Source organism: Falco naumanni, chromosome 5 (genome assembly GCF_017639655.2).
Source record: "Falco naumanni isolate bFalNau1 chromosome 5, bFalNau1.pat, whole genome shotgun sequence".
NCBI classification, from domain to species: domain Eukaryota; kingdom Metazoa; phylum Chordata; class Aves; order Falconiformes; family Falconidae; genus Falco; species Falco naumanni.
In genome coordinates, this window is record NC_054058.1 from 39,264,857 (window position 1) to 39,288,830 (window position 23,974).

General features: G+C 38.5%; 1 protein-coding gene across 5 annotated transcripts in view; it reads left to right on the forward strand.

The window, feature by feature from the left end:
* Positions 1-22,351, forward strand: part of ACSS3 (acyl-CoA synthetase short chain family member 3) — a 99,763-nt gene extending 77,412 nt beyond the window's left edge. For all 5 annotated transcript variants that reach the window (XM_040594999.1, XM_040595000.1, XM_040595002.1 and 2 more), the window contains 5 exons: positions 8,419-8,500; positions 9,489-9,611; positions 20,962-21,061; positions 21,141-21,316; positions 21,598-22,351. In XM_040594999.1, coding sequence (XP_040450933.1) covers positions 8,419-8,500; positions 9,489-9,611; positions 20,962-21,061; positions 21,141-21,316; positions 21,598-21,672 — 556 coding nt within the window. In that variant the 3' untranslated portion in view covers positions 21,673-22,351. The remainder of the gene's footprint in view (positions 1-8,418; positions 8,501-9,488; positions 9,612-20,961; positions 21,062-21,140; positions 21,317-21,597) is intronic.
* The last annotated feature ends 1,623 nt before the right edge of the window (positions 22,352-23,974 follow it).

The window sequence follows — 23,974 nt, forward strand, 5'->3', positions numbered from 1 at the left end:
GGCACTGGAGCGTGCTGTGGGTGTGTGGCATGGGAAATGCGGGCGGCTGGGCTGCAATGGCACTTGCTTGGGCGTTGGAGTTGCCAAGGGGTGGAGGTTTTTTGCTCAGCTCTACTACTGATCTAATGTAACCAGGCCACTGTGGAGAGACTAAGGTAGTGAGCATGACATGAAGTTACTGTTCTGTGTGACACAGACGTGTGTTTTCAGGGTGAAGTCTGTACCCTGCCTGATTTTCAGCGTCTTAGGCTACATCACCGGGGGACACAGGCATGTGTTTAAGTGCACACACAATCTCCCCTGAATCAGCAGGCTCATATTTAGATGTAGTTTTCATGTTACATGTTACACATGTAACATTGTGCATGTCCATTGTCGAGTATGAATAATTAAAACTGCAGTATCAGTCACTCGGGTCACAGTGGAGGGCTATCTTTCAAAACTCTCACCTCTGTAGTATCTGATGCCATACTAAAATGTAGTCGTGTAATCAATGGAGAGAGAGAAAGGTATTTTGTATGAAAATCAATATTAGCTGTCTTAAGCATTCAGCTAGGATGGATTAAATTGCCTTCCAGACGGGCTCGTGTCTCTGCAGTGACTGCAGGGGTGACAGGGCTGGCCTAGGGTGGGTACTTAGCCTTATCTGCCAAAGGAGAAGTGAAATGAACTCCACCTTCACCAATTCTGCCAAACAGACTGAATTATATCTACTAACAAGTAATGTTGGTAGACATGTGCATACATTCCTGAGCCATTTCTGTCTTTATCTTTAAATGGCACTCAGGAGTATATATTGCTATATTAGAAGGTCGTCTTTGGGGTTATTGTCAAACTCTTAAGGCCAGAATTTATCTTCCCTAATGTGGCTCTGCGTTTAGGCATTTATCTTAAGGGATTATAAATGTGTTTATACATTGATTTTGATGTTGTTGATGATGATGATTTTTTTTTTATCTTGCCCAGCATGACTTTTGCTGCAGTCAAATAAATAGATGGGCGAAAAGAGGGGCGTTCTGTTTTGTTTTGTTTCTTTGCATTGCATCACTCAAGAAGGAGTAATGGCACAGGGACAATATTGATTTATCATGTTCATGTTTATTGTAATATCCATTCTAAAATGACTGGGGGCGGGGGGGTAGGGAGGAAAGAAATTACGTTGTAGCATTTAACATTGTCAATATGAAAACTGTTCTGAGGTAGCTTAACTATTACCCCTCTTAAACATCCAGCCTTTTTTCTGACTTAACCTCTTGAGACAATAGGATCTCTTAAAATTCATTCCTCACTTAACAAAAAAAAAAAAACAACAAACCCAGACCAAGTAAACAAAACAAAGGTATTGATGAGCTTTAGGAGGCCAGTTGTGGGTTTTTTAGCAGTTCTAATGTTTGAAACTTTGGACTGTTAACAGAAGTTGGTTCACAGTGTCTAAACATTTTGTTCCAGGTTTCATTCTGGTAAGTGACTGCAGTGTTTAGTTGCTTTTTTTGGTCATAAAAACTTGTGGCCATTAGGTCAAGGCATCATTCAGCAGGTTTCTGCATGGTCAGACCCCTGAAAAATAGGGGGGATGATCCTTGTTACTAGCAGTGTGTGTTTGTCACCCCAGGGACACGTCCCCATGCAACCAGAAGAAAATGGAAGTCAGGATAGTTTTGACTTTTACTCAGCCATACACTCAGCAGCAAAATATGGTGTACCATTTCAGAAAAAAACACAGGTGTTTGCTTTATCTGCAGCATATGTGAGTTGAGAAATATTATTTGGTATTTATTGGAGAGGAGAATGGCCACACACTGCTCACAATAGCAGCTGTGCACAAGTGGTGTGCTGCTGCTTTTGATTATTTTTATCCCAGTCTAACTCCCAGCAGACTGTTGGGGGCTGCTTGAGACCTGCAGTGTTCATAAGTATAGTATTTAAAATATCTATTCTTAAAACAGATTTTTAAACTTTAATTTTATCCTGCAGGAGTCAAGTAGTGTACAACAGTAATTTTTGTATCTAATTACTCCATCTTCCTGCTCTAAGTATGTTATTTTCTTCACTCATCTGCCAACTGATACCTCTTGTTTTTGTTGGTTTTTTTTTTTTCTATATATAACCATCATCTATGCCCTTTGGAAAGATTTTTGCTGACAGGAATTCTCATATGGGTTAATTTACCCGGGCAATGCAATAACAGGTTTGACTTCACAAGTCTTTCAAGATAAAGTAATGAAAAGTAGTGTCACACTGTTTGTGACGAAAGGACAAGGGAAAATGAATATGACTGCAGCTCATGAGGGTGGGCTTCTAAATTTCCTTTTTTTTTTTTTTTTTTTTTTTTTAGCTAGAATCTTCGGGCATGAAAGATTCTGACAATTTATTCTGAAGTGAAAATAATAGCAGTGATGACCTCCATTTCCATTAGCAAGACCAGTCTGATTTAGTGATATATTTCTGCTTGCACTGTTCTGACTTGCCTGTAATTAATACAAACTTGAAAATGTGTGTATGTCTGTATGTGTAATCATGATTACCTGTGAGAATTTTCTAAGTTGTCTGTTCTCATAAGGAACATCAATAAAGAGAAATCCCATTTAAATTCCAGTGCAGTGGGAAACTCAGTTTTGCTTTTGTACATTGTAAGGATCGCAAACCCGTTATGTTTATTTTATGAAGCAGTTGTCAGCACTGTCTCATTAGCTAGCATTATTCTTTATATTCACCTACAACAGCAAGAGAACTACATTTGCCTTACGCTCATTCTATCCAGAGAGTAATGCCTGCCCGTGAATTTCCTGCTAGATCCTAGTTACACTTGTGCTAGTGTTTGTATAGTTAATTTTGTACCATAATAATGGAGGTTTATGGGATAAGTATTTACAAATTTATTTTACCAATCTCCTCTGCACAGAATCACATAAATATTCTTGGGAATGTGATGGTTTTCTTTGACACCTCTAGGTCAAACCTGGGTATCTATTTTAACCAAAAGTTATGGGATTGAAGCAGGATTTAGTAGATGGCATCTTTTAGCCTATGTTGTGTGGGAAATCAGATTACATATAATGAAGAATCTGTGCAAAAGCTTTCTCTCCCTGCCAACCTTCCACATATTTATCAACTTTGTCTTTTCCCTTTACAAGTGGAACAGTGAGTAGGACTTCCAATGTGAGAGCAATTCAGCTATAGATGAGTTTTCTACCAAATCTCAGGCGGAGTACCTGTGAGTAGACATTTGAACTTTCTTTTAACCTTTTCCAAGCACTTCACTAGTTTTTAATGGATTTCTCTCTTCCCCACTAAACTATATTTTTTTCCCTGTAAAATCCACACTGAGACCAACTACTTTTATGACCCCTTTCAGCTACTAAATGCTAAAGTAGCATTTCACGCAGACTGATGAATGTTAGAGATCCTCTTCTCTTACCTCCTCTCCACCCTCTTTCCTGTGCTGTTGTCCCTGTTGTCTGAAAAAGCTTCCGGGTTCCAGATGGCTTTCAAACTTGCAATCAAATTTTTTTTTAAGAGTAATGTTTATACACAGCACTACATAAATGCTAAGTAATAATATAGCTGCCAATCAAAATGATTTAGCTCTGTTCCAAGCCCAAACTCATTTAACAATGGCTTATACTTGCTTTGACTGGCTGTAATGAACAGCCTGTGAGTACCATTGTCTGCCATAAAATAAAAGGATGTCTTTTCTGAAACTCAGCAAGGTACCATCTTTAATAGTTTTTGACTTTCATTTGTACTTTCAGAAATTTGTTTTTCTGTGTAAATTATCTTTTGAGTGCTGTGTCTATAATTACTTTGTTCTGTCAGCAAGGAATTTTGATGAGTGGCATCCTGAAAGGATGTGACACATGGAGTTAGATTTTCTTGGGCTAAGCTAAAGATGGGCTGTTCTGTGATTTTCTATGTGATTTCATAAAATGGTCAGCCACCATTTTATGAAAAATAAATGAACTGTGAAAGAGTTCTTAAAAACCAGATAATGATTGTAATTTAAAATTCCCTAGCAGTAAACAGTTACTGTGGAAGTACTTCAGAGTTTTTGTGTAATGGTGCCAAGCTCACCTAATCTTAGTTTCTCCAATTTATAATGAAATTACATTCTTATCTTTATAAAATGTAACTAGAGTGGGTCTTTGTAAAATGAACCCATATAATTTACATAATTAATTACACAGTTTACCTGGTTTTCCTGATGCTGTTCTAAATGTATTCAACCTTGAAATGCAAAATGGGCCTGGAACTGTATTCCTGTAATTTTACAATCGTCATCTTAATTTCACTGGAGTAAACGGAGAATAGCATTATTTGTACTGCTGTTGCTGTGCTGGTGAAAAGTTGGCATGACTGAGCTCAAAATTCAGACCTATACATCTTTTTTGAAGTTTGAAATTCAAAGCTAAACTTTCTCATATTCACGTGTTTTGATTCAGCTCAGTGTAAGTTTTTGTCTCGAACCTCAACTTGGGTTTGAAATGGTGCCTGGTTTTTGCTAGTTAAACGGGATGAGTTGGCTGTAGTTAGGCTGCTCCAATATAGCTGGTACCACATTCATATTTTAGAAAAAGCTGGCAAGCTTGTCTTGAATTTGTGTTTCTTGAGGCTCTTGACTGTCCTCTCCAGAAGGAAGAAACAATGATGAGACAGAAGAAGCTACTAGAGTTATGACCACATGTAAAATCTAGGCAAGAATAGTGTAAGGGAGGGCTTGTCTTTGAATCGATAGCAGGTGCAGAGGCTCAGCACTGGTTGGTTTGTGGCTTGGCATGCAGGATGAGAGAGGGAAAAGTTAGCGGGTAGCTAGAGAAATACAGTAAATATGTCCCAAAGGGAAACCAAGCAAAGCAACTTCTTTGTATATTGTGAAAATGATGACAAAGGAACCTACCTCCTCCTGTCTTGGTCTTCTGTGGTCCTGTTGCTTGTGAAACAGAAGCAGGAGCATCTCTGGGGCGATCATGCTTACTTTCTTGTACCTGGCACTTTTTGGTCAATATATCCTCTGAATAAAAAGAACCCCAAAAGACCTTGACAACTCAGTGTTTGGACAAAGAGGCAACAGTTTTTAAATACAGAACCTTTGTAGGTGTGTGTTATGTTTCCTAGGGAGAACAGACCCAAACCAAACATCTCAAAATGTTCCATTTTTATGGAGGGGCTGAGAAAAGAAAGAAATATTTTCTTCCAGATTGCTGCTATTTTCTGACTGTCTCATTTTTACTCTTGTGGCTCCTTGCACATAATTATGATCCAGTTCAGCTCCCATTGGAATTCATGGCAGCATTCCCACTGACAGCAGCAGCATGGAGGTATTCTTGGCTCTGGGTATTTTCATTCTGATGTCCTGGCAAAATTGCAATACATGTAATTATGTTCTGGCAAGCTGAATTCTACCTTTATTAATTTTATTAATTATTTGTCTTTGCACAGCACCTAGAAATTCTATTCAGTCACAATGCTAAGAACTTCACTGTTGTTGAAGAACTGTATGTGCCGATTGCTTTGGAATTATTTTTCCTGAAAGATGGATACATGGAAGACAGCATTCAGTTTTTGCTTAGTGGGTGGAATGCAGTCCTAACTGCAAGTAATTTTTTACAGAGAGTCATGGAAGTGCATTTTCAGATTGTGTTGGTATTGTGCTATGATTTGCACCGTAGCTGTATCTGTGGCAGCCAGTAGTTTAGCAGTCTGGTTTTCATTGACTCTTGAAATATGCACCGTGGATGTACTTACCAATGCAATTTTCCTTTAAAGAAACAAAAGACAAAAGCTACCCTCCCTAAAAAAAACAAAACAAAACAAAACCAACCAAACACAAACAAAACCAAATGGTGGGAGCAGAGATTTTTGGTGATATGTTACATACTTCTGTGTTAGGATTTCTAAACCATTACAGTTGCAGAAAGGAAAATGCTTTTCTGATTTCAGCAATAAAATTGGTTTTTCTATTTAATGACTAACTGCAAAGTACTGTGGATAGAGGACTTCATCAATACGAATTGTCCTTTCTCTCCCATCACAAGGATGTTTCAGACTGGTAAATATATTTAAAGTGCAAAATTTGCAGTGACGTAAGCTTTTGTAAGTTGTTGTGTTATTAGCAACCAGGCAACAACCATAGTAACTACCATTGTCTAGTAGTTTTTCTTGAATCTAAACAAGAGATTTTTCTTTTAAACTTATACATGCACAAATACTAGGATCAATATATTGTTTTTCTAACTTGTTTTTTCCAAGAGAATTTCTCTGCAGGTCATGTTTATGTACCGCAGAGATTCTTACTAAGCTTGCAAGGTTTAAAAAAGGCCAATGAATTCTCTCCAGATGGGCAGAAGCTAAGCTGCCCTGCTGAAGCCAGGGTGACTACCTGGGAAGTGTTTTGGCATTTCTGGCCTTACCTTAACCATACTTCTAGGGAATGTGATTTATGGCATGTGTTGAGTCAGAATCCTCAGAGAAAGTAGTAGTATTTGTAGTGGTGTATTCTGTTATGCTAATCGAGCTGAATTAAGCTGAAAAAAACTGGGATTCTAAAAAAAACATGGATTTGAATCTGTACTAGATTACATGGCCTTTTAACATGACTTGTACTATTTATACCATATTTAGATTAAAAAAAAGTTTGTGTATGTATTTATATATATATAACTCTTTGTAAATGTAGTGTTGGGAATGTACATGTCACTGAGCTGGTAGCACCTGTTCTTGTGACCTGAACATCATAGGAGACTTACAATGATACCAGTGTGGCAATGCTATGGAGGGCTGTTTCACTGCTAGAGGTGTTGCCTTCTGGTGTCACAGAGACACTATCAGAGTAGAAAATAAAATACCCCTGGCTAAAGATTTGCTGGTTAGGAATGCAGGCATATGCTACTAAAATGTGTATGAGGCATTTCTGGTTTTGTCTATATAAAAGATCATGCAAGCAAGCATATTCTCTCTCTGTTACTAGGGTTAATCTTCATAAAACTTGTGTTGATATGCCCAAATATATATCTCTTAGGAAGTTCAAGTAAGCTGTGCTTAACCCTGTCAGGGCTTTGAATGGAGAAACAACCACTTCTTTGTTAGCTGAGACTTCTGTAGCTTCTCCTCTTTCAGCAGGTTTGTATGGGAAGTGTCCCATATTTTGTCATGCCTGTATTGTGGACTGAAGAATGAGTGTATGGTACACATTGAAAACTCAACTAATAAGGCAATACAGAATTTTGCAGCTTCACCTGAAAAAATAAAAATAAGTTATTGTAGAAAGTTCTAGAAGTGATAAACTTTCAAACAACTCCTCCAGTAATTCCAGTAATGTTATACACAATCTAAATAAAGTATTTTTATTCAGATTCTCATGACTGAAGTAATTTGACTTATATCTTTTTACAGAAACTGAAGTTCTGTGTGTCTGATAATTCAATTCATATGTCTATGCACGTGTGAATGTGTACGTGTGTTAGTGAGATACTGTTGTGGTTTGACCCCGGCTGGCAAGTACCACAGAGCTGATTGCTCACTCCCCACAGCCCCCACTAGTGGGATGGGGAGAATCGGGTAAAACTCGTGGGTTGAGATAAGAACTTTTTTAATAATTAAAATACAGTAATAATGATTCTAATGAAAAGGAGAGAGAGGGAGAGAGGAATGAAACCCAAAATAAAAGAAACAATTGATGCACAATCGTTTCATGTGGAGCTGCTCACCACCCACCGACCAATGCCCAGCCAGTCTGTGAGCAGTGATGGGCAGGCCCCAGCCAGCTCCCCCTGTTTGTATACCAAGCTTGATGTTCTATGGTATGGAATATCCCTCTGGCTAGATTGGGTCAGCTGTCCTGGCTCTGCTCCCTCCTGGCTCCATGTGCCCCTGCTCACTGGCAGAGCATGGGGACCTTGCAAATGCCTTGATTTAGAGTAAGAACTATTTAGCAACAGCTAAAACATCAGGGTGCTGTTGTCATTCTAAATCCAAAACACAGCACTGTACCAGCTAGTAAAAAGGAAATTAACTCTACCCCAGCTGAAACAAGGACAGATACCTGTAATATTGAAGTTGTCTGTATCATAGCATACATGCACACATTTCTGACAGATACTTAATCCTTGGAAATGTTGAAAGATGAATGCAGATAACATATTTATAGTATGCTATATAGTGTTTACTAGACCAAACATTATTTTACTGAATGCCAGAGGTGCTTATGTTGTATAAAAGGTATGGTCTGGAATCAGTTCAATGCTATATGCATGTGATCACAACAAATATATGGTATTTTTGGTCTGTTATCAGCATATTATTAAGCTGAACTCTTTTCTGACTGTATAGCCAACAATTATTTATCTGAATATAAAGTATGAACGGAGAGCGTGAATTATACCTATGTTTCTTACTACTTGCCTCTGCTCTTTTTAATTTAAGGTTGCCTTTGCCTCCTGGAGCATTCTCAGGTCTTTGGGAAAATCAGGAAACTTTCCAGAAGTTGTATTTCCAGAAATTTCCAGTAAGAATTATGAAATTGATTATATAAACTTTTCATAATCCTGCAGAACTGAATGATAGTAGATCTAAACTGCATAACATACAAAATTATCATGCATTATTTTCATGAGAGATCTTTGATATACGTGTTACACAATTAAAAATGTTTCAAGGTAAAAATTTCTTCATTCGTACTTTAAGCTTTTGGGCATGCTGGGTTTTTTTATTTTTTCAGATCTGAAACAGAAGGCGGCAAACCTCAACCTTCTGAACCTAAAAGTTGTTTTATGTCATTTGATCTAATAAAAGATGTAAGCCTCGCAACCTTAAACTATCACAGCTTCAAATAACGCTACTTCTGTTGATGTGCAGTCATTCTAACATAGTATTAGTCCAAAATATCCACTTGCCCACTGTGCATCTAATGCTCCTAACTGCATTAGTTTCCTTGTCAGATGAACTATCCAAGGACTGGCTTCCTTCTTTCCTTATAGAAATAGACAGATTGGTCCTATGTCAATGTCCAAAATAGAAGGTTTAATTCAATAAAAGTAAATAAGTGACTTGATAAGGCAGATTGGTTTTTTGTGTGCACTTGCATCATAATGATGATGATGTATGTTGGGATCCAGCAAAAAAAACCCCCAACCTTTAGGAACAATTGGACAACTCTAGTTATATTGTAGCAATTCCGTTCTCCTTAGGTGGATTCAGACAACATCCTTCTCCAGGCTGTCAGGGATCAAAGAAAGCAGAGTTGGAAAAAACTGAGGTTTATGTATTGTCTTATGTTCTGTTTTAACAAAGACTACAAAACCTTTCTGGAAAGGGAGCTGCACTGAATGACACTTATGACATAAGAATGGTGAAAAATGTTACAGAACTAAAACTTTCAGGCACCAAAAGCGTGTTTCATTTGAAACAATCAGTTTTGTTTGTTGGTTTCATGGGAAATGAGTGGATGTTCCTAGTACTGTTTCTGAATTTATGTTTGGTTTTGTTGTGTTTAGGGATATTATGATACTATGGATGCAGGTTATATGGATGAAGATGGCTATTTATACGTCCTGTCTCGAGCGGATGATGTGATCAATGTTGCCGGACACAGAATTTCTGCAGGTGCAATTGAAGAGGTTAGCATTGCCTGAGTGAATTTACAAGAGTGAATGAAGAAAGCTAAGACTGAAAATCTCACAAAATCTCTCATTTTCTTTCTACTTTTTTTTGTTTGCATTTCCATTGGTGCTTTTAAGCGAAACAATTGTTTCAAGTCCTTCCTATTAAGGTGCTTTCCATAATAAATCTAGTCAATAATAAGGAGTTTGTTCCATGGGATTGATAAGACAGGAGTGATTTGACATTTGAAGGTGGAGTTAAGGGGCAATATGGTAGCATGGAAAGCATTCCTGTAAACTCTGATAACATATTTATTTGGGAATACATTAAGATAATTTAGGGTCAGTGTGCCAAGCAGTTTCACCAGCTACTGTAGTTACTTAGGTGCAGAAGCTTTTATTCCTAAAATACAGGTTTTAGTTGTGTTTTTTTCAATTGCTTGTTGTTGGCTGAATTTATATAGACTGACACTCAGTGCTTTTTTGATTTAAAGAACGAAGTCAAAATTTCTTAGTGACTAAGTATCCTTTATTGGCAGCACTGGATGCACGGGGGACCCTTCCGCCTAATGTGCACCCAGCGCTGCCAATAAAGGATACTTAGTCACTAAAAAATTTTGACTTCGTTCTTTAAATCAATCTGGCGACCCAGGTGGGACACCTCTCTGCCGGGCTGTAGGACCCGCTGGGGATAGGACTCCCCAGGGTACCCCCAGGATTTCCCAGAGGGACTCCTTGACTCAGCGGATCACTGCGGCGGCAGACAAGGACCCCATTGCTGTAAGTGGCGGTATTCTTTATTTTGGTTTGTTTGGTTGGTAGACTGGTCATTTGGAACTGCCCGTAAGTCAAAAGTTAAACTTCTGCAGGGTGGTGTACACTTTTGTGGCTAGCACCTTAAGTATACGTTTGGTTTTGTTTGATTTTGTTGGCATTCAGTTGTCATTTGGAGCCTGGCAAGTTTGCTTATAGGGCTTGTTTGGTACAGTCTCGCTTATTCCGGTTTTCTGACTTACAGAATGTGGAATTTGACTCTGTTTATAGCCAAAATCACAACAACAATATTCTTGGTAATAATAGTGGGTTCTTGGTGTTGCTGTAGAGAGATACCTGCATGCTGCATTTTGTAAGTGTTAAGTGTACTCTGTTAGTGTGAAGTGGGAAAATGGGAGGAAAACGAAGTGGTGGAGTTTTAAAGAAAAGCCCTTTTTGAGTCATTGAAAGGATATTGGAGGATCCGCTGGTGGAAATTTGAATAGGAAAACATTGATAAAATATTGTAATCAATGGTGGCCGCTTTATAAGCTGGAATGTGGAGAAAAGTGGCCTTTTAATTAATAATTATAAGGTTATTAATAATTGTTATACTCATTTATGCTGGAAATGTGAGAACATTTTTGTATTAATTTTATTATAAATGTTGGTATGTGGTTATTGTCTTGAACATCCGAGGGGTGAATGTGAACCTCTATATGTTTTAAAGTGTATATGGTGTAAAGAATTATTGTATGTATGGTGGGGACAAGAAATTGAATGCCCTAACTGTAAGGTTTGGATGCCTTGGGATAAGAGAGAAAGCTGTAAGTGAAATTAGAGTCGTCTGTGGCTGGGATAGGGACTGAGATAACGAAGTGGTGGAATAGTAAGAAGGAGTCTGTTGGGATGTGTTTTAAGTCACTGGAAGGAAATGGGGGGCTGCCTGGGAGAAGTGTGAATAAGAGAACTTTGGTTAAGTACTGTAATCAGTGGTGGCCCCTGTATAAGTTGAGGGATGGAGAGACATGGCCCTTAAATGGGACACTGAATTATAATGTTTTATTACAGTAAATGTTATTCTTGAGGTGAGAGGAAAATGGGATGAAGTAATGTATGCTGGTATGTTTCTGTGACAGGAGGAGTGTGGGATTAACACCACCTGATCTTTGATTATGGCTCTAGAAAAGGACAGGAAAAAAACCTAAAAAACAACTGAGACCTAAACTAGAAAGATGTTCTTGTTGAAATATATGTATACAAAAAAAAAAAAAAAAGAAAAAAGAAAAAAAAAAAGAGAGCTCAGGTTGTGGTTCCTTCTGTGGAGCAACCAGAATGAAACACGTTGTAAGATAAAAACTTGTACTAATATATGTAAGATCTGAAGCAGGGGGTGGGTAGGGGGTGGAGAGTCAAAGACCGTGTGAAAGTGTTAAAGTATTGGGGTGAGTTTGTACAACCCCCCGTACCCCCTCGAAGGTGCGGCTGAGTCCTGCTGGACGCACGGCAGGGTGTTTGCTGTTCGCCCGCGAAGGGCTGATACGTAAGAACACAGACTTAAAGCAACAAGTAACAGTTTTGCGTTCAGGGTAAGAAAGGGTTAAAACAGAAGCGCTGTTGCAGAGGCAGGCTTGTGTAACCTGCAGAGCAGCAAGAGCATCTCCTGCCCCCAATCCTCCTGATGGTGAGGAGGAGGGGGTTGCTGTTGCTGACGATTAAGCAGAAAGACCTGACAATGTCACCCCAATTGCTGCAGCATTTGCAGTACAACAGGACCGGTAACGGCCCCTTTAGAGCAGACAGCGGGTCTGAGCAGAATAAAGGTGAATCTTTGATGGGGAAATTTCGATGTTTGAAAGTTGGTTGTGAATAGGACTGGATAAAGGTTCGAGTTGATTGTTACTAGGTAATTGTGATGTAGAAAAGTTGATAGAAGGAACAGGGAACTGTACAGAAGGTAAGAGAAGAGCTGGGTCCTGCTAAACTGGCAGAGGAGGCCAAGCAGAGACAGAGGAAAAATATCAGGCAGAAGTGAATGAGCATATTGTAGGGAAGGTGGACATTGGAAGCGAGATTGCCCTAAACGAAAGAACCAGCAAGGGGTTCTGGTGAACTAGGGACTAGGTAAAATGAGGTGGATTTTTTAGTGAATACAAAACCAACTTATTTGGTGTTAAACTTCAGTGAAAAGAATTTGTTACAGCTGTGGGGATTGCTGGCCACCAGGAAAACATCCTGAAACCTTTAAAGTATGAAAACAAATAAGAATGCCAAATTCACCAAAATCTTTGTTGGGATGAGATTTATTAGAACATCTAGACCTTTAAAGAAGGATTTAATGAAAGAAAAGGTTTAATGAAACCAAAAAAAAAGATCAATTAATTAAAATGTTGAGCTTATCTTTAATTCAACAGAAAAGTGATAGAGAGGACCTCCCCGAAATAAAATAAATCTTTAACCAGGTATATCTGGAAATAAATTCCAGGTAAGGTGAAAAATGCCTTCCCTGTTACAGTAAAAATGATGAACGGGAGGCCTGCCTAGTTCAGGTAAAACACTATCCCGTGGTCAGCAGGGCTGTGGGGATTATTGGCATAAAAAATAAAATAAAATACACTCTGTAGTAGTTCTACTGATGTAAATCTGTGTGTTTTACCATGACAGTGACTTGTTATGGGGTGCACAGATGAAACTCTGCACGGACAGCAAAGTACAAGGAATAAGGTTGGTCAAGTGCCTCCTGCCACAATCAAGGGCAAGACTGGGTTGGCCTCTGTGTTTGCCACCAAGAAGAATCTTGAGCTCTGCTGTTGGCTGCAACCCAGTAGGCGTTGAGTGGTGGGGACATATGCCATGCCAGACCTTGATGTGAGGAATGACCTCCTCCGTTACAAGAGGGTCATCCAGGAAGGAAGAACATAAGATGGCCCACTGAGGCACTGATTTGGAAATTGGAGACCGCCTGGCCAACCATGAGGCCAGACAAGTAGCAGAGGAGGTAGGAAAGGAGGAATTATCCTTAATACCAGGCGGTAAAATCCAAACTATAAGTACAGATCAGGAGCCAAACTATTTTAAAGAAAACTTAAAGCTAATTCAGGACGTGAATGATAAAATAAATAAGTGGGTTTATTTGAGGGATGGTCGTATAGTGGTACCATCCAATTTAATATGGACCAGAACCCTAACAGAACGTAATAAGATGCATTGGGGAGCTGCTAATTTATATAAAAGTCTAAATCAGAAATTGATAGGGCGAAACTTGTATACTGTAATAAAACAGGTGACTCAGCAATGTGAAATGTGTTTGAAAATTAGCCAGGGCAACAGTGGCAAGCTGATTTTTCCAAACTCCCAAGGGGGGTACCAATATTTATTACATGAATGGACACCCCAACGTATCATACAGTATTATGCACCTGCAACTTGGAATCCTAATGAACTCATTAGCGGTGCTCGAGAACCTATCTACAATCTGAATAGTGTCATTCCTCTACAAGCTGTCTTGGAAATTATTACTAATCAAACAGCTAAAGCTCTTGATGTGAAATGCAATTTATCAACACAGGGTGGTTCTCGATTACCTGCTAGCCGAAGAAGGAGGTGTTTGTGGTAAATTAAATGTTTCCAATTGTTGTTTGAAAATTGATGACAGTGGTGAGGTAGTTAAACAAATCACATATCCAAACTTGGAAAGACTGGAACATTGACTTGTTTTCCTGGCTTCCCGGGAGCCCCTGGGTAAAACAAATTTTATTTTATTTGTTACGTGGATTAGCCACCTTATTGTTTTTGCCATGTGCTGTTCCATGTTTTATAAGATTAATTCAACATGTTATAACTAACATGCAATTTGCTACTATGGTTTCACCCAATGATGTTAAACAAATTTGAGTAGTATGCTGAAATGTACAGTTGACAATACAGATTATATAGTTAACACAATAACAATTTAATAACAAACAAGAATCTGGAAATACTATTAACAATTCATATAACAATGTAGGCTGATTAAAAATAAAAATAGAATAGCAAAGAAAGAAACCGCCAGAAAAGCGTAGATGAGGATATGGTAACGCCTTTTTCCACCTCCGCCATAAGTTCTTCATGTGACAGCAGAAAAACGCACCCTCTGCCTAAACAACAACAGGAAGGAAAAAAAAAGGTTTGTTCCCCTTTCTAATGAACCATATAGGTTAAACGTTTTGAGAACATTCACCATACAGAACGTTCAGAGGGGGCAATGTGCACTCCAGACCCTTTTTCCCTGGCAGGTGACGCGGTGGTCTGGTGGTGAGAAAACATTACATTGAAAACAGGGACCTGTCGTTTGACCATAGTGCCATAAATGTTACCATTAACAGACTTACCGGAGTGGTAAGGTCGGGAAATGGGTTTGGGACTTCATCTGGACACGCAGTAGCCATGTTTTTATCACACGCATGATCTGTGTATACCTTTGAACATGTGCATACGCAATTTTAAGCCCCATGGAATGTGTTGGAAAAATCTGGAAAGACCGTGCATGCAAAATCCCTATAGTCCGTCCAGTCATGATAGTGACGCATGTCAAAAAGGAATGTGTTAAGCAACTATAGTATTTGATTTTTGCTCTAAGTATTGGTTTAAGTTTTTTTTTTATAGGTTACCCAACCCTTTTGATTTGATTTGAAAACCGTGTGTTAGGCACCCAATAATTTTAATGAACTCCTCGACAGCCAGTAAACAACAAATAACAATTTATTAACAAACATGAACTAGAAATTGGATAATGGAATAACAATCCAGCAAAGTCTCATGTAATGCAAAAAAAACCCAGACTACTTCGCTCGTGAATCCATCACAGTCCTGAATAATGTCGGGGTCCATCTGTTCCCTCCATGGTAGTCTGTGCCTGGTCCTTGGTATTTCTCTTCACAAATTGATGAAGATGAACAGAAACGAATAACAAGTCATATGGTAACTTTGCTGGAGATCAACATTTTCCGTTTGTTTATATAACAGTCTCTTGCACTCTCCTTTGATATCCCACGAGTTCCACTATTCAGGACGAATTGCGAGGAGATCGCACTCTTCTATACTGGCGTGACCAAAAGCACTCACAGAAACACATACTGATGGTTACTGTAGTCACGATAATGCAAAGGCTGAACAGCAAAACCGTGCAGAGTGTCATCTCCTGCTCTCATCTTTTCAAATGGTAAAGATTGTTTGTGGCGAGACAAACAAATTGGTCCGTGACCCTCCTAGTCGAGGTTCAGGCTAACACCCTGACCAAAACTGCACAATGAAAAACGCATGCACAGCCACAAATCGGACCCAACCTTAAAGGGGCATGAAAATTTAAATGCCCAGCTCCTGATTCTTGATTCTTAACGACAGTTAAACAAGTATTGGGAACAAGGGCCAGAGAGCTAGATCAACCAATCCACTCCTTTTAAACCTGGTAACTATGTGTATCTAAAGACTTTTTCAGGAAAACCTTTGGACGAAAAATGGGAAGGACCACTGCTGCATTCACATGGAGTTACATACACAAATGTAACTCAAGATGTGGAAGATGATCTAGACCTATTAGGTAAAATTGAAAAGGAAACAGAATCAATTCAAGAAGATAATGTCAGAAGGTTGGCTGGGGAAAATTTTTAACAAATTGGGATGGAATCTAAGCTCTTGGATACAGTCTATAATCAAAACTTTGTTTCTGTTACTGATTGTCTTTCTGATGATCATGCTAATATATGCTTGTTTGAAGAAACAGTTTATCAATAGAATTGCAGTCAATCACATGATCATGAGAAAAGTACCAACCATTCCACCAAGATACAGTTCACCACCAAAATATGCTGAAACAACTGCTATGTAAATAATGTGAAAGTATTGAAATAACAATTTTCAACACTTTCAAAGGGGGGAAATGTTACAGATTTGCTAAAATCATTTTAATAGAAATATAGAGGAATAAGAAATATATTCTAATGAAACTAGTACTTGCACAACAAAAGCGGCTATGAAATCCTCTGTACAGCCCTGTACCAAGGCTAAGGACTTATATTTACTCAAAGAATGTAGGTATAGTAATTAGGTCATGTAACCATAGTTTGTTGGAAATAATTAATGAAATAACTGATAAACAGGCCCCTTGTTAGAGAAAGTTAAAGAAAGAGAAACAGACTCCTCCTTTCATCAGTTATCTAGAGGGAGCGACTAAAAGAAACAAGCAGAAGAAACAGATGGTTGACAAGGACATAAATTAGCTCAGACCGATAAGAACACTGCAAACTTGCAAGACCATCACATACCAGGCAAAAGGTGAAAAGTACACCATGAGGAAGACCTATGGCCTTCCTCCCAGAGACCACTGCCCACGTCCCGGAGACCCCTGCCCACAATTCTTGGAAGAATTTGTGCAAGCGTGAAGGATGGATAAGCTAATTAACATACAAAGCAAGAGTATGTTAATGATTTTTGGGAAATACTATGTTTATGCATGAATATTTAATGAATATGTATGCATAAGTTCTGTATGAGGTGCATGATTTTGGTGGAGCGATCCCCCATGCACCCAGCGCTGCCGAATAAAGATAACCTCCGCTCACTCGAATATTGGTAACTGATTCTTCAAATCATTTTCTTGATTTGAAGTGTTTCCGTCACAGTTTCTTGACAGCTGTTTTGTCTCTTACTGTATGAGCGGTACTAAACGAACAATGAAAATTTCTGTAAAAGAACCCCTGCTGTTAAATTGAAAGTCATTAATGTAATACCCATGGAACTCAAAAAGCTGAAAATAGTGCAGTTCATAACAGTACCAGAATTTCATACCATTGTTCCCTCACCTCTCTGGAACCACTGGGATTGATTGCCAGTTACAAATTTCCCCGACAACATACCAATTGCTTATTCAGGAAGCGTAGGAAGAGATGTGCCGGACATGTACAAGGGAAAAATACACTTTTAAGAACTCTGAATTAACTATTCACTAAAACACAAACTAATCTGTTAGTCATTTTTTGCTTTATAATGTCTGTTAGTCTAGTGACTGTTTTTTAAAAGGCTATAAAAAAACTTAAAAGAGAATAGAAGAAATTCTAGTTACGCAGAAGTGAACAAATTCAGATAAACATAGGCAATCCTTGGAGGATTGGTCAGCCAGGGACCTGAACCAGCTGCTGCCCTGACTCGACTCTATGGGGATGTAAAGGTGGCTTTCAGTCCGCTTAAACCTCTTTGAAGTAATATTTTTGGTGTTGCTCTACTAAGGTACAGCAGGGAATCTCATCCCCACTCCTTACTGCTCTGCTGCTCTTGGGCTGAGCTGAGCATTGCTTTTTTGCTTCAGGCTGAATCTGAAGGTAATATAACAAATGGTGAATTGGATCATCTCCTCAGCTGTATTACCTTCGTATCCATCAATCCTGAGCTTTGTCTGGTTTTCTCCCTGCTAGTTAAGTCTTTCTGCTAGAAACAAAAAATGTGTCATCACTACAATATTCTAGAAGGTTTTCTATTCACCTTTTGAACAAAGCTAAAAAGTGTTGTTGATGTGTGCACAGCAAATTGCTAGTTAAATGGGAAAGCGTTAACAAGACTACAATTAGCTCTTCAGTAAGATCGGTAAATATAGAATTAGGGGTTCACTGAATCGCCATTTAATTAAGTGACAGTCACCTTGTTCAGCAAGTGTATTGTCTGCATTTACATTATAGCTGCATTACAAGCTTAATGAGTTTTTACTTAGTGCTTTGACTAACAATTTTAGCTTTATTATGTTCCAAACATTTAGGGTTTTTGTCTAAGGTATTTGTTAGTATCATTGGAACTTCACCTTTACTGCAGTGCAGTATGTGTTACCGTTTACCTTACCAGTCAGTGAAGGTTAAAAATTATGATAACCTCAGTTTACGCTGATCCATGCATCATTTTTCTCTGTACATCTATGGTGTCCCTGGCTTGCCTTGACTCTTTCTGAAAGAGCCCAAATCAAGCCTTGCCTGCTTGAGGCTACAGACTTGAAATCAAGGAATTTAGCATGAGAAATCCCCTTCATAGTGGTGGGGTTTCTGTCTGCTGCTGCATTAGACATCTGTCTTTGTGCCCAGTGATCATTCCAGGAATGCCATTTCACTTCCTTGAGATTTTTCTTAACTGTAAAGAATTTTTAAACTGTGATGAGTCTTTTTCAGCTTTTTACAAAGTTTGAGAGTTTTAGAATTAATATTTACATTTTAAATCATTTAAAATTAGCTGTCCCAAAGTTGATAGGATTTTGGATAGATTGAAGAAAAATACTACACTGACTGCAATATTGCAGCTTACCGTAATAGTTTTATGAACAAGTGGCAGACTAGAGTAACACAAACAAGCTACTACAAAATGATTTGGCAACACTTAAATCTCCACCATAGGCATCCTGTTAATGCCCAATAGGTAATTATAGTATTGATGGTAATGTTGGATTACTACAGACCTTTTTCCTATGTTTCTGTGGAAAATAATAGTTACTTTGATTGAAGACCTTACTAGTCCACTTCTCCATAATTCATTCCTCCCTCTTTTTTTTTTTTTTTTTTTTTTTTTTTTGGGTTATATATGGCTATCAAGTTGTTGTGGTCAGGGTCAAGAAGTCAGATCAGCAAAGAATGGGTATTTATAGCAGGAAATGGATTGAGTTCTTGAGGCTCTGGACTAGAAGCAACCAAAGTGCATAAATATGTGATGCATTGAAATACCATGGAAATTTGGAGTTGTGTAAGACTCATTCCTGTATGATTTGTCAGTTTGGATACAATGACAATGGGACAAAGTAGGCTGCATCTGAATTCAAGTGTACGTGTGCATATTTAGCTTCAGCATTTTTGCAGCAGGCTCCTCTGCCCTTCTAGTTCTGGGATAAGCCCAGCCAGAACTAACTTGTCTGTTGTGCTTGCTGTTCTATATATGGCTTATGCACGTCCCATTTAATTCCTCTAAAAAATACACAGTTTCAAAAGCTGCATGTAAAATATCATGCTTTTGTGCTTTGATAGAGCATTCCTCTACTATTAAGCTAACTGTTTCCTGTTTGTATTTTTGTGGCATGGGATGTTTCTAGGAGCGTAGTTTGTGAAATGAGTATAGCTTCGGTCAAAGTATGCGAGAAACACCGTGCAGATTTATTTTGCTAAAAACTACTTGTTGTGTATTGTAGTAACCATGACACGAGACAGCCAGTTTCTCCTTCCTGTTGTGTCTGTAAATCCAAAGGATGTTAAAATCTGTTTTGAGGATGGGTTATGGGAGACCCTTTGAATTGTTCTTGCCACCACTGGTTTCACAGCCAGGTTACTCAAGAGCCTTCCTGTTGTTAATTGGAACAGCAGTGATTCAGCTTTCCATTCCTTCAGGATTTTTTTCTTCTGTCTTCTCTGTACCTTTCCTGTCATCTTCCTCATGCTGACGGCATTGTCTGAGTAGGCAATGCAAATGATGTGTTCCTACTTACTTAAAAAAAAAAAAGCCTTTATTGTTAAAACTTATTTTAGTTAGTCTTCCTTTCAGTCATCCCACTGTCTGATTTTGACAACAAATTATGTGAAGATCTGTTATTATCAAAGACGTAGTCCTTGTATGCACAGATAAATTAATATGCACAGTCACATTATGTTGGCCTCTGTGTGGCCTGTGTACAGGGTCACATTAGGTCCTCTGTGTGGCTGAGTACAGAGGAAATGTTGAAAGTACTGTTGACAGCAAGATGCCCCAAGGGACAGTGATACCTACATGAAAAGATTCAGTTGCTTTGGAAGAGGATTCACAACTGCTAGTATCTTAAGTCCAGCTTTGTCCCAGACTTGGTGACACACATCTCAGAATGTACTGAGACATCTTGGTGACTTTTTTTCCCTAGGAAGTGAGAACCTTAGCTGAGTGGAATGAAAAGAAAATCTCTCACTTGGTTTCATAAAAGAGAGTTTGAGATATCAGTGCTACTGTCCATCACTTGTATAATTGCAGAAATGTGCAGTAGGAAGGAGGGGACTCTGGTCTGATTCCCTTTTTTGTCTAAGGAGGCTGACCCAGTGTTTCCCAGAGTGAGCTGAACTAGGCTGGCTGCAGGCTGGGGTAGGGCCAGGATTTGGCTTTTGTTGAAACTATGCCTTTGGGCAGCAAGGAGTGAAAAAGATACAAGTCAGAGAGAATGACCCAGTATGACTTTATAGCCCTATAGTAGGAGCGCTTCTGTGGTTTTGGTCTTTACTCCACGCACTTAACTCCATGTTATTCGTAATGTTAGGCTAATGTTATTTGTTCCACCAAAGATCTCACTAGCAAAACCAAAGATGTTCTCTCAAAGCTGTAAGGAAATTGCCTTTGCTTTGTTCTGTATTTGTATCTTGTGCTGCCATAGTTTTTATTTCTGATGTTTGTTCACAAACTACACATAAGTGTGTATCAAAGTATACGCATATGCATCTGCAACGTGTAGTTAGAATCCTGAGGTGTACTGACTAAATACTTTTTGCTGTCAAAATGTAAGAAATAAGCCTGGTTTTTACATCCATGCCTATGGATTTTTTTCACTGAAGCATTCAGTTATTGTTAGTTCAGTTTAGTTCTGTTTTCTGTCCCTCAGTGTGTCCTTTTCCATCCTGCTGTGGCAGACTGTGCTGTGGTGGGCCAGGAGGATCCGCTAAAAGGACACGTCCCGTTTGCGCTGTGTGTACTGCGAGAAGGTGAGAGCTCACTGGTGCTGATGTTACTAAGATTTGCAAAAGTTCCCTAAAAAGTAAAGGATATGAACTTCTTCACTAGATATAAAGACAGAAGAGGAGAAGATTTTGGAAGAGATTGTTGAGCAAGTTCGAAGTAACATTGGTCCAGTAGCAGCCTTCCAGAAGGGGGTGTTTGTAAAACAGCTGCCAAAAACACGCTCTGGCAAGATACCACGTTCAGCTCTTTCTGCCCTCGTCAGTGGGAAGCCATATAAGGTAAGCTGGAGATGCATTCTTTCATGAACTAGGCACACATGCACATCTGAAGACACAACATTATGGTTTCAGTTCTCTAGACCATTCTGCAACTGGTCTGTGACTGCAGGTAGCACATTATATTTTGTTTCTACTGTAATTTAATGTTCCAGGGCTTTCCAGATACTTTCTTCTTGATTTTTTGAAGGCTATATTTAGAAGGTTCTCTGAATGAAATTCTGTTTCACTGTTGAAGGCCCACAATTTACTGTCCCATGCTTTTGTATATTCTTCCTTTTCAGGTAACACCGACCATTGAAGATGCCAGCGTGTTTAAACACATTGAAGAAGTGCTAAAGAAAAATCAAATGGGATAATAACGCTGGTAACAAATTACTGAAGTATATAAAGAGCCTTTCTGTTAGGAAATACCACATTTCAAAAACTAGTAATGATTTGGGACTAAATTTTTTTAACTTCAGAAATTTTACTGTGTTCTTTACCATATTGTCACAGGCAATGAAGCATACTGAAGTCTCTGCAGGTTGTCATTATATGCTGGATATTAAGATTGCTAAGACTTGCAAAAAGAATTCACACATTTCTATAGCCTTAAAAGGAAGGAGTCACTGGATTATCTGTCTCATATGATATCATGTAACCTTACATTTCAGTCCATTATTGTATAATGTGAACAGTAACTTGAGTTTGGCTAAAACAGCTTACAAAAAGTAAGCCTGAGGACAGCATAAATAGGAATTCTAATGTGAAAATTATTGCAGACATAAATTGTCCTCACTTGTAAACTATGAGCCTTTACATCTTTTAAATTTTTGTAAATTTTATAATTAATTTTCTTGATTCCAGGGGTATCTTTTTGCTGAAGTATTTCTGCTATGAATTAGATTCCTATAGGTTTTTTACTCAGTAACTTTCTGAAGTGTCTTTTTTGTAGAATACTGGATAATTTTTGGCTTTCGGATCTGTGAAAATGTTGATTTGTCCATAGTAATATTCAGTAAACCCCATGTATTTTAAATAAAGACAGGCAATTTACACTTGCATTTTCTGATAATTTTGTTGCGGTTTGTACCACTTATGATAAGGATAACCAAAATGTGCTTTTGCTGACATAATTAGGTGTTTCAGGTTCACTGAGATATATATAAGCAAGAAATTCAGCAAATATAGATGCTAGGCAGCCCATTCTTGACGTTATAGGCTGTTTCATAGTACTTACAGGATTCTCAACAAACGAAGGGATGGAGGATACATTCGCTGCATCCATTACTTCTCAAGCTGCAGGCTTTTAATTGAACAATACATAAAAATCCTTTTTTAAATACACATTCATAGAAAAGTTTAAAAGCACAGAAGTTACTCAAACTGGGCAATGCTTTCCAGAGGAGAAAACAGTAAGCAGTACGCAAATTCAGGTGATGATGGTATGAAAGAGAGGTGTTCCACACTTTGGTGAAGCTAAGGTGGAAGTTAAGTCTAGACCTATTTTGCTATGTTAGTGTGTCCTTGAAAGAGTCCAAAAATAGTTATCTCCCATTGGATAGAGGTAAGGATGATAGGCCTCTTAAGTGACAAAATAAATCGGCAGATAGATGTAGGAGCTAGAAGGTGATAAGTGCTAATTAACATGAGCCAAACCCTGATGTTGCTTTGTGCCTGTGACTTTTCTGTAGTCAATGAGCTCTGTTAGTTACGTAGGAAATAAATAAAATGTGCCTGTGGTTTTTCGCCAGGGACTGCATGCAGCTGAGCCAACCATGCTGAACCAGGTTGTACAGTCATATAAACCAGGCTAGACTGAGTCTGTACTTGTTTTTTTGCCAAATAATTGCATAACATAGCCACCTGGCTCAGCTGTTCGAGTTGAAAATCATAATCTGAACAGGGAGTCAAAAGCACTTAAAAGACTCAGTAAAGGCTACTGATGCTTTACAGTAGATATGCTAACTCTACACATTAGTGATTTATATATGGGAGTATATTTTGCTCCTCAGAGATGTCCTGGTAACTTTCCCAAAATACTTCTTATATAAGTTGCAATTTGTTGAAGGTATTATTTTCTTCTGGATGGATTATTCAAATATCAAGGCTTTAGTAGGAGGCCCGTGCCAAATAACAGAATGCCTTGCAGAGACTACTGAGTGTTTTTTAGTTTCACAGTGCTGCAACTTAGCAACCTGTGCCGAACAGCTACAGGGCAAGAGAGAGATCTTGGGAGTTGTCACTGATCTTTTTTTTCAGTCAATGAGACACCTCAAGGGTCTTATCACAGAGACACTGTAGCACATTCATGAGGTGTATAGCTATTACTTTTTTATACAGTGAAAGCTGAGATGTCGTGTATGTTTGCTGTAGTTATCCTGGCTGCTGCCATCATGTTGTAATTGCATAAGCAGGGAAGGGGAACTAATTAGTGAGAGCACAAGCCCTCTAGTAAAGATACTGCAAAAAGATGTCAGAGAAGAGAGTTAATTTCCTAGATCTTGTATGGTTTACACAATGACATCTTATGTTCCTACACCAGTTTCTCTGTTTGTAAGGAAAGGTAACCTGTTTTCTAGTTTGGGGCTCTTTTTTTTTAAAGAAGAGAGAATTAATATCAGATATTTTTTTTAAAAAAAACCCAACAGCAACATTAGTAATGGATATTTAGGCACT